The following is a 12147-nucleotide window of genomic DNA, read 5'->3' on the forward strand; positions in this document are numbered from 1 at the left end:
AAATGCTCCAAACTTTCCATATGATGGTGGTCGGAATTTGTTCTCCAATATCTGAGGAAGAATCTGTGTAATTTTAAAAAAATGCTACCGTGCCGTTTCGGAGTAGTAAATCGGAAAAGAAAAATGAAAAAAATTGAAAAAATTTGGAAAAAAAACGATAAATAACTTTACTCAGAAACCAACCGTGGGAAAACGATAAAATTTGCAGGGGAAGTAGATATATAGTGTACCTACAAAACTGCAAAATATGAAAAAAATCTTTAGGTGACGGTTATACTAATAGCACGTGGACACGGTGGACTCTGTGCAACAGTAGTGACAGCTGGACACAAAGGGGCGAGCTGGAAAGGGGGCACGTGGACACGGTGGACTCTGGGCAACAGTAGTGACAGCTGGACACAAAGGGGCGAGCTGGAAAGGGGGCACGTGGACACGGCGGACTCTGGGCAACAGTAGTGACAGCTGGACACAAAGGGGCGAGCTGGAAAGGGGGCACATGGACACGGTGGACTCTGGGCAACAGTAGTGACAGCTGGACACAAAGGGGCGAGCTGGAAAGGGGGCACGTGGACACAGTGGACTCTGTTTTTGAGTTATGCTACAAAGTGTGATTTTTTCCTTTTTTTGTGCTTTCTTAGTAATTATATCAAATTTCTCTAAAATTGTTTCACGAGGTCAGAACAACTTCATTTTTGGACCGGTATACTACGAAGTCTTTCTCAATGGTATCGGGCAATACTCATGCGAATTAAATGAGCCGTTTTTGCGTTATGCTACGTTATGGTAGCGTTATAGTAGCGCATGCGTTCTATAACGTCATGCAAGGTAGTTCGAACCTGAAATTCAGGAAAAGTATATTCCTGTATGTTAGGTGACTAAAGCCTTGCTGGTTATATTAGGTGGCCTTAAACTTACTTTCAGAACTGAATATTGAAACTTAGGACGATACTTTACGTTATTCCAGTAGAAAAATGCTGATTTCTCATTTAAGAAAATTTAGTGCGTTATTCAAGATAGTTTGCACACTTAAATTCAGGTACTTTCTTAATTCCAGTCAAATCTGAAATCAAGTCGAATATCACTTTACGTATTTATTTTTACTGTAAATTTTTACCCCTTGCATAATTTAGGACGCCTTTAAAACTAGTTTGTGCCGGCATTCCCAAATTTTGGGTTCTAGTATTTTTTGTAACAATAGTTAAAAAATTGTTTGAACATTTTTTTAAATGTTTAATTATCATATTCCCAGAGCCCTAAATGAGCCCTAAATTATTCTATGTGGTAATTTTTCTGTAAAATCATTTTTATTACATTTTACAGGAATCTTGAACTAACTTATTGTCAAGCTATCGCAAACACTATTTTCTACAAAAAATGAAAGAGCCGAAAATTTAGTACTACGGGCCCAAATTAGTCCTCAGTGAACCCTAAATTATGCGAGGAGTAAAAATGGGTTTTATGATTTTTTTCACGTATTTTTTATAACATTAAGGTAGCACAACACCATATACAGGGTGATTTTTTTTAACTTGCATCTTTCAAATATCATTTAAGATTTCGAACTTTATAACCTTATCACCTTTATCACCCTTTATAACAAAAAAAAAGGGCAAAGAAAATATCGCAAGTCTTTCAGTTAATGATATTTCAGTAGCCTTAAATGAGCCTGCAATTATGCAAGAGAAACGAAAAGAAAATAATGTTTTGTGGTATATTTGTTTAAACAATAATTGTTTGAACAATTTTTGGTTTAATTCAAATATCATACTCATGGAGCCCTAAGTGAGCCTTAACATAGGGTAGAAGAAGAAATTTGTTTAATTTATTTTTACTACAATTGTTTAAACAATTTGTTTAAATTTTTCATTATCATATTGTCAGAGCCCCAAATGAGCCCTAAATTATTGTGGAAAGAAACTATGCCTAAGTCGTTTTCTTCTCTGTGTATTCCTGCTAGGTTAACGTTAAGCTAGCATGATCACAGGTTTTTTCGAAAAATTTCGGAACATTAAATTTGACGCTAGGGCATTCAGTGAGCCCTAAATGGGCCTGGATTCGGATCCTAACTCTGAGGATCGTTTCTTAATCTAAATTCGTGGGTCGCTGTGTTTTTACGTTCTGAGGTTAAGCACGGGTTCGGCGAGAATCCGGAAAGTTGTGTTTACATCTTTTCGGTATTATTACATAACTTCGTTACAATATATGTATATACATCTTTTGTTTATAACCAAAAATTAAGTCGAAGTAAAGGGGTTTACCCCATTGAAGTGCCATGGCCTCTTCCCCGTTTGAAGACAGATCCGCTAGTGCCAGCAGATAGAGTAAGGACCCTTCCCTTTTCGACCCCTTGGGCACGCGACACCGAATTACGGCTGCCCATCGTCAACCCTGCCCTAGCGGAAGGCACGTTAGTATTAACTACAAAAATAAATGTTCGAGAGTATGTATGAAAGGCGAATGATAGAAAAACGACGGGGATGGGACGGTGGGTTGAAAAGGCTAGCATAAGCTAAATTGCACGGGGACACACACGCAAACTAATGAAAGCTCGAACTCAACTACCTGTCTGACCAAGCAGAAAAGCTAATTTAAACGATAAATAGAATATTATAATAATTATGATCCCATATAATTTCCGTATATCCATTATTCCCTTATTCCAAACAAATAAAAATCATTGCCTAATAAGATGCGCTAAAAGCAATAGAAGAAAGAGGATTAAAAAAAAAAGGTTAAAACTAACAAAAGAAAAATCCAAAGAAAGTAATCAAGTTAAATGTATTGGTAATACTAAATTCTCTTACATAGAAACTTTTATTAGTCAAGTTAATCTGAGATTAAATAAAACTAGTCGAGTTAAATGAACTTGATTTTGATATATATGCTGAATAGTATCTATCACTCAGTCAGCAGAATTGTTTCCACGTCCAGTGGTAAGAAACTCGACTTTCTTGCCAAAATAGTTCATCAAGTGATTCGCCAAAAGCCCTAATCAGCACAAATTCCTACTATTGCACATCCTGTTATAAAGAATAAAAGACAAAAAATTATTATTTCACAATCAGAAAAATATAGCTGTGCGCACCAAGAAAAGTCAGGTGATTTAACGGCAAAGCCATAGAAAATATATTCCTCCGAATATCAAAGCGCAGACAGAATATTTATTTTAGAAAAATACTCGTTTTAAATTGTAGAAAAAAATCAGTGATAAAGACTGAGTTAGGTGTACAAAGAAACTTTCCATCTCTCTGATAAGATTTAATCTAAAAAGAGTGAAGTGTATGTGTGTACGTTTTGAAAGCTACAATTAAATAAAGATTCATTTCAATAGGCACATCAGGCCTCTATTGAATACTTCAGTACTTTTCCATATAAACATAAAAAATTGAAAATAGTGTAACTCAATGGATTAGCAAAGATTTAATTTTATAGGGGCACAAAATCCACAATAAATAATTTAGGGCTAACTATCACAGGCTAGTCCACAGTCTGTGATCTCCGTATACCACGTTTACAATTCATCATAAAGATGGAACTTGAAATTTTTTTCCTCAAAAAAACAGAGCTTGGTGTTAAATCATTTTTTCAAGATTATGCGATGACACTCTTGCATGAAATTTATTTTATTTATCTATTGATGTTTTTTTATATGCTAGGAAAGAATATCGGCCATACGCAATTTCGATAAATAATAAACAAAACAAAATAAATAAAAAACTAAAAATAAAAATTTTATCGTCAAAAAATTTCCCTAGCGTTTTTTGGCCATTAAAGTACTTCAGCACTCCCACGATGTTGGAAAACACCAAGAAAATTGCACAAAAAAAGAGATAACAAAATAATCAGGCAAAACTTAAATTAAAACGTGTTGCTGAATTTGTCAGACCATATTCCTGCTTATGTTGAACAAACTTACTGACCAGTAGAATAAAAATTCACAGTTATACAATATCATGAAGTTTCATCGAGATAAAAAGCTTTTCACCTTAAAAATTTCGTTAAATTTTGATTATCAGACGAAGCACAGTAAAACTTTTAAGATTGAAAACTATACGAAAGATAGCTGCGGCAACGGGTAAGTCTCACGTGACAGGATTGCTTTTAGCGGTTTTCAAATTTTTAATTTTCTCCTATACTTTTAGATTTGAGAAGCGCCAGTGTAGAGATATATTTTAATAACGCCCCACTATCGCTCCTTCATACCTAATGTAGAATACTCCGGCTAAGATCGTAGTTCTGTTTCGCAGAGTTAAAATGTTTCATTTATGAAAAATTCTTCATTATATATTTTCTCTATCGTTACTGAGAACATTAGGACACTAACAACATAATTCTTTACGCTACTGATATAATAGTAACGAACATAAGCCCTGGTTTTTAATTACACGGTCTCCATAAAATCAGAAAACTGGCGTGAATTTTATTTATCATTTACAATATTATAATTCCATGATCTCTCTCAGCTCTCCGTTTTGCTTTAAGGGGGACTATTCCCATCAAGTCCGCAGGCGTTGGAAGTCCACCGGATGGATTGAATGTCATCGATTGTTGGTAATATACTTCGACTTTTCCACACTGTTTACCATAGACAACTGTATCCTCAGACCTGTTAATATAAATATATTCAAGTTAATTAATGTTGAAAAAATTTATCGGTTGTGTATGTTATCGGGCCTAGAAGTTCTGTCCTTCTGCCAGCTTGTATAGGCTCTAAAGTATTTGTCATTGACTGAAAAATAAAATAAAATATTTTTTGTTGATATTTTTTAAAAATAATTAGGCATTCTTGAATTTAGATGACCACCCAATACCTACCCCAACCAACCAACTACGTGGGTATAATCTGGATTAACGTCAGTTTTAACTACGATTAGGGTTTGTTTTCTTTACCCTGCTGTTTTCTTTCCTCGTAAACATTTATGTGACAGCAGCTGAGCTACAAATTATAAATGATCAACAGGATACTCCACCAATCAATTTTAACAACTTGTTTTGTCATACGTTAGCGGTTGAACGCACCAACAAAATCATTAGTGAAGCAAGTAAATCAGACAGGAGTGAACAGCGATAACTCCATTTTCATTAAAGCTTCATTAAAGAACAGGCAAATGATGCCTCTTTTCAGGATGATCTTACAGATAAAACTGACGTAAATGCAGATCATAGTCACGCGGTTGGGTGGTTGTGGTAGATATTGGGTGGAAATCTAAGTGCAGTTACCTCCTCGCGATGGGTCCTGAATTGTTTAAAAAAAAAAACTAGCGAAGAACTGCGTATCTGATCAAAATGATCTTTTTTAGATTGAATGAAGTTAAAATGAATTTCAGGAATAAATTCTATAGATCCCATGATTTTTTTCATGCATTTGTGACCCCTACCTAAGCACGTAAACACCTACGCCATTATTCCCTCTCACGTTTATCAGCGCTTTCACATTCATCAGTCTATATAAACAACACTAAAGGCCCAGTGCGGCAGTCTGCTTGCTCTATACGATTAGTTATAAGATCTCCCTGTAAAAATTAAATCAGATACCGCAATTCCAAGCTGTTTGATGTGCTCCTTTCTAAAAAGTCATAAGTAATATTTTTACGCATAACATTTGTCCATCCTGCCAGGATCATCTCAAATTTCTTGATCTCTAAGGAAATCTTAAAGAAAGCTGACGAGATGACACCTGGAAGACAACTGAAAAATACAAGGCAAGTTTTGAACAAGAATCATAAAAGACCCCAGACACTTTGTTAAGGTGAAGCCCGCTAAGAGAAGAACAGTAATATTGTTATAGATAGTGCCTTAAATAAGTAGAATATTATACGTACTACGTAAAACAACTGAATACGAAATTCTAAAAGGCATTGATTTAAAGGGTGGGCGACATTCAGCGGTAAAAACCCTACACTATAAATATCATAAAAAAAACACGAAATGATTGAGGAGTATAAATAGAAAATTTTACCCAGTATCGCGTATTTTCCAATTATACAATCGACACAGACGATCTACTTGACGAATTATTTTTTTCAAAACTGCTGAAAATCTAAAACCCGATATGATGTTGTAATAACCATTATTAATTCACTTAATGCAAATCTACCAATTTTATTTTTAAATGATCAGAATAGAACAGAGTAAATCGCTAATATAGCACCAAAAAATAGGACAACCGGGTATTGTAAAGGCCGATAGAGAGGAAAAGATTACCGAAGAAAAATCCCAAGACGACTAAGAGTTGGAAGAAATCGAAAGAACCTTAGCTCGAAACAAAAAATGGTTAGAAAAAATTAATTCAGTAAAGGTGAAAATTCAATTAAGGGGCCATTCACAAAATATGTGATACGTTTAGGTGGGAGGGCATCTGCCGAAATATATAAAATAAATAGTTTGACGTTGTATAACATACTTCAGGCCATAGAAAACAATCTAGATGTTGTTGAAAATTCTCTATTATCATTTGTCAAATTTTTGAGCACAAAATTTTATTCTCATCAGGACAGAGTAAATAAAATTAATTATTAATTTGATTCAATAAATTATTAAAGCTAATAAATAAATTTATAAGAAACCTTTGTTTTGAAAACATATGTTTCGCTTTATTTTACAAATTGAGACGTTGTATCCTTTATCACGCTTAAAGTATACATAAATTCACGCCCAGTCAACATAATTAGATACAGAATTTGGTTAGTGGACCGCACCTGGTCGAGCACAGATTTTTAGGAGCTATCATATGCGAAAAACCTCAATAGCTACGGCCTGTTGTCGTGAATAAATCCTGTTGAGACCTAGGGATTGTAAAGGCACCGCTCCGATCCGTCACCAGACTGAGCGGGGGGGGGGGGCGGTCATTAACATTTTTTTAAGATACACACATCCACTAATATCGTCGAACCTTTTGGTTTATTTTTGTTCACTAGACACTCCTAGGGCCGGAGGGCCCGACCACCACACTGAGTCACCCACACAGCCACACACAGAGACTCGACATCAAAGATTCACGACCAGGTAGCCATTAATCGTTAATTCAAACACGACAACTCCATTTCACATTGACAGAAGGAAGACACGGCCTCATGGAAACTATTCAACGGCTGTTGATTATGCAAACTGTCAAAATACTAGCAGCCGACAACTTTGAGCGCGCACTACGTACAGTGAGTGTGCCGGACGAACTGTTGCGTCGCGCATGTGGCGCATGTGAGTAAAGTGGCCAGTCAGCATGGCGATCCACTGTGGAATACTCCAATGCGAGTGACGGGGGGAACCGGTGAAAATGGCTACCCACTATCTTGTCCCCCCTAAAGACGCCCGAAAATTAATATCACAAAGTAACCACGAATCGCTTGGGCTTAGTTTCTCTTTTTGAGCAAAAGGACTGTCGGCCTAAAGTTGATTAAAAAGGCATGTCTCTTCATTTCGCCTTCATCAAATGGTGATTAGTGCGTGGTCGATATTCAGGGTGGTGGGGACAGTTAGCCAACAACTCAAGTGAAATTTGTACTTTTCGAATACGAGCGTGGATCCAGAATGGCGGCGACCTTCATTGTTCCTTTGTGTCATTCATGGACAGCCATATTGGAAGGTCGTTAAGAAATCAGTCACAAAGTAGATGAGCACAATCATCCAGAATGGCAGCGACCTTCATTGCCCTTTTGTGTCATTCATGGACCGCCATATTGGAAGGTTGTTAAGAAATCCTTTACAAAGTTATTGCATTATGCTCAGCGACGATTTCAGTAATGATCCGAATTGCTGTAGGTTAGGTAACTAGAGTTAACCTTTCAGGAATTTAGGAACCTAGTTTTCTTCCATGGCTTTAGCGTTGAAAATAGACAATGTCTGCTGGAAAAGTTTGATAGGATTTGATGGAAAGCAATTTCAATAATTTTAAATCCGTTTTCTGTCCACGAATGTTGATAGAAATTTCAGTACATTTCTATCAAATGTTCTTGATAGAATATCTACCCAAATGAATAATCAGTTATTTTGGAAATGTCCCACAATGTCCTGCTAAAAAATCAATCCCTTTAAATCAAACTTTTGAACAAAATTTCTATTTATTTTAATCAAACCTTAATGGTTCAGTGTCCCATTAATCTTAATGCGATCCTGTGCGCGTACAAAAAACATCTGAAATTTCTATCTATTTAAAAGCGCGCTTTAAATGGAAAACTAATGCAATCCTATCAAAAAAATTATCCAACTATTTTATTCACATTAATATGCTTTTAGAATGTAAATCCAATCCAATCCTATCAAACATAGTATCACATATTTCTATCCACGTCAGTACTCTTTTTTAAATGGAAATTCGATCTAATGGTATCGAGACGACTGCTGATTGGTCCTTCTTGTTCGATTTTTGCTCAAACAATTTATTTTGTTCTCCTTTTACTCTAAAGAATTTTGATCGCACCTTTATAAATGACATATTTTTACCCAGTTTTTACTTTCAGCCGCTCGTACAATATAAGTCGAAGCTACTTGTACTGAAATTTCGCTAGAATAAATTGAAATCCTGATTCTTACCAATTTATACCTGAATTTTGGTACGTGCAAACACGGTTTTATAAAATAGTATAGTTTAAACGTTCGCGAGTTATAAGGAAATAAGCATGCATAATTAAGTTTACATTAAATAGGTAATAAGTCAACACAATGACCCATTGAGGTTTTTTATTATAACTTATTCTTAAGTTATAAAATGCCGAAGGCTTATAGTAGGACTTGTTAATAAGCAAATTCGTGTTTTTACATGTCATGACTTGCTCCATTATCACTCCTTTGAACATTTAGGTCGGAATTTAAGAAATTGGAGATATTCGTGATGATCTCGTCATCACTGTCTCGGTTTTCGGCGACTTCATCTGCTTCCGAATCTTCTCCTCTACTTTAGGAACTTCCTCCTACACTTTCCAAAGTTTCTCCTTCGCCCTTTGAATTGCCTCCTTTACCTTTCATGGTTTCTCCGTCATCATCTACGCCTTCTTCTCCACCTTGCGGTTTGTCACCTTCACGTTCCGGGTTTTCTTCACCACCTACTGCGTTTTCTCCACCACCTTCCAAATTTTTTTAAAGATTACTATTCTCATTATCAAGAATCGTCGAATTATTTTCGTTCATCTCTTTTTCGGTTTAGAGGGCAGCTATCTCTCTGCCTGCAAAATAATTATTTGATTCAAATAATTAATAAATTGTTTCCTGTTTTTAAAGAATATATATTAACACTAACATAATTATTTGTTCAATACATAAATATATATTAAATTCTGAACATATAGACATAGCAGCTAGTTATTATATATAACTTGAAAAATAAGTACATTCTTAAAAGTTAATACCTGAAGCGGCTATCATTTCTTGAACCTTAGCATTTCTTCGTTTAAGTTCGCTAATCTTGTGTGAAATATAAGTGCCAACTTTTGACCGTTCCCTCTTAGCTGTAACGATATCCCTCTTTTTCTAGGTTATCATTCAGAAGTACGTTATATCTGTAAATTAATTCGAAATTAATAATTCTAATAAAAGAGAGAATATGAGATAATGTGTAAACCGGTCTGTTTCAAAAATCCTTAATAATTTAAATTTGACAGAAAGATTGAACTCAAAAAGTTAGTACTGCATAATTGTTATAGCAGGTATTTTCACAGGATCTAATTTTTTGAATCTATCCTCTGCATTTTCACGTAATGAATTGTTTTTCTTTCTCTTCGAAGTTGTACCCAAGCACTTCAAAATTCCATTTAATTAACATACGCAAATTTTTAAATTTCAAAAAATTGAACTCATGTTCCAGGGTTTCATCGAAACGTGGCAATTTTTTTAGGGATTTAAGAGGAGTGTCTTCGAAATAAAACGATACTCATAATTATCATTTCCAAATGTATATATCAATCCTCTTCCGTGTGTGATTCCTGAAACACAAAAGTAGACATGCCATATATGCCTTATTTTATAAATAATTATCCTTTAATTAAAATAAAACTGATAGATTTCAATTGAAATATAAATTAAACCAAAATCCACTATCTTTCATTATTTTTCTTTGCAACGTCTTCTTTATTCTTGGAGTTTCCAGGCATTTCTTTCGCCTCATTATAGGTGGTCAATATGTCCTTCAACGTAAGATTCTTTTTTTCTAATTCAGACAATTTTTTATCTAAAATACTGCCGTTTTTAGATTTTTCTGAGATCAGTCTAACAATGTCAATAAAATATTGTTCAATATTTTGAATTTATTTTCAGTTAAGATGTGTAAACAAGTGAACGGTTTATTATGAAATATATGTACATACTCTTTTTATTAAATCATATATTTACTTTCTTTCCTCTCTGAATATCAGTCTCAGAGTCTGATGTACCAGAAAGTGAATCGAAGATTCGTCGGTTTGGAATTTTCAATCTCTTATTATTAGTTGCAGTTATACTTGCTTCAACACTCTCTAAAGTTTCTACAAAAAAAACACAATTGTGATTTTTTAATATAATACATTTATTGTACATTTACTGTAATTTTAGTAAATTTTTTTTAAGTTAGAGACTCACCATTTTTTATGATCGTAAGTATTTTTATAAGGCTTAAAGACATACACAATAATTTCAAAAGAATTTTGGAAACATTCCAAAACATTTTATGGACTTTCATGAACTTTTCTTGAATCATTTTTATTTTAATTTTTAATCTGGTCGACTCTTTTATTTTAATTTTATCTCGTTTATATTTACAGTGTTTTTCTGATAATGTGTATTTGGAAATAATTTAAAAATGGTTGTAAAATAGATAAAATCATATTAATTTTTTTGTTAATACTTTGAAATCGCTGACAATCGAGTGAAATCGCATGGAATTTTGTTAATCACATGGATGAAGGGTGTTAGATACAAAATATAACCTCAACATTTAATTCGCCATTTTTCTCAACAATTATTAGATTTAAATATCTTTTCGTTCTTTAGATGTATTCTGTTTTAAAATAAAAATGTGCCAGTACATCGAATAAATGTTCATTTTAAATATTTTTCGTGTAAAACAAGGAATTGCAAAGTAACATAACAATTAAATCTTTTAATTTTACTCGAAAGTATTCAAATGACAGATTTTTTCGCTCCGTACCCATAATTCTATTAAAAAAGAAGTAGCTACACAGAGCGAAGGAAATATACACTTATAATATCTATTAATGAAAATGAAGAATTCGAATTTAGAATTTAGAAATTTGGGCCGACATTCTTTAATAATATCGGATAATGTTTATGTAAAAGAATTCAATATTTCGAAATATTGAAATTAGTATAATGACATTAAGAACGTAAAAAAAATAGTCACTGCACGTAATTTTGCTGGAAATAATTTTAAGCTGGACGAAATACTGTTGGAATCAGACACCCGTCTAGCCGTTAGAAATGTTTTTTTAATCATATTATATATAATTAAAAATTTGTCATAAGGACAACCGCAGGATTTCGCCAACAGCAGGTGCTAATCTGGAAAATTGCACCTGCTTCCAGCGAAATCGCGGTAAAATTTCAGCCACAACCACGTCTCACGACCGTGAGATAGGTGGTTACAGTCTGTAAAGGAATCAATACGACGATCCAGCAAAAGCCTCGCGCACCCTAAGAACACGGAGCGACCCAAGGACAACCGCCTTCTGCATTTTTCGCGCAAGTGTCCTAGCATATTGTTGACTCGCAGGGATGCTTTTTAGGCCATTAGCAAGTGAAAGCTTGGCACCTCCAAGAGCGCCGAAGATAAGGACGATCAGTTTAACAGAATATTCCGGGTACAATCGTTGCAACACCCTTATAAGGTCTCGATACCTCTCTTTCTTTTCATTCTCCTTGGTTATGGTGTTTTTGTCAGCTGGTGCGAAAATTCGATAACGAACATGGTTCGCTTCTCGAAGTCAAGAAGAACCATGTCAGGCCTCGAGTGAGCAACAGAAACAATCGTCGAGAATACAAAGTTCCAGTATATGCGGCACTTCCCATTCTCGACAATTAACTCAATTTCCCTAGGAGCATTTAGAGGAGCGATATTAAGGTTATCTCGTTGCTGTCAACGAGCATAACCCATTAAGCATGGATAGTTTTCGTATCTGAACAAGTAAAAATCATTATCTTTTTTAAAGAAGCGAAAACGATGAT

At 34.6% G+C, this 12147-nt stretch overlaps 1 protein-coding gene across 1 annotated transcript in view; it reads right to left on the minus strand.

Moving 5' to 3' along the window:
• Positions 1 to 3609: 3609 nt before the first annotated feature.
• LOC117181547 overlaps positions 3610 to 12147 on the minus strand; it is a 294598-nt gene continuing 286060 nt past the window's right edge. The window contains exon 9 of the mRNA XM_033374360.1: positions 3610 to 4606. Coding sequence (XP_033230251.1) covers positions 4601 to 4606 — 6 coding nt within the window. The 3' untranslated portion in view covers positions 3610 to 4600. The remainder of the gene's footprint in view (positions 4607 to 12147) is intronic.

This window comes from Belonocnema kinseyi, chromosome 10 (genome assembly GCF_010883055.1).
Source record: "Belonocnema kinseyi isolate 2016_QV_RU_SX_M_011 chromosome 10, B_treatae_v1, whole genome shotgun sequence".
Classification (NCBI taxonomy): Eukaryota; Metazoa; Arthropoda; class Insecta; order Hymenoptera; family Cynipidae; genus Belonocnema; species Belonocnema kinseyi.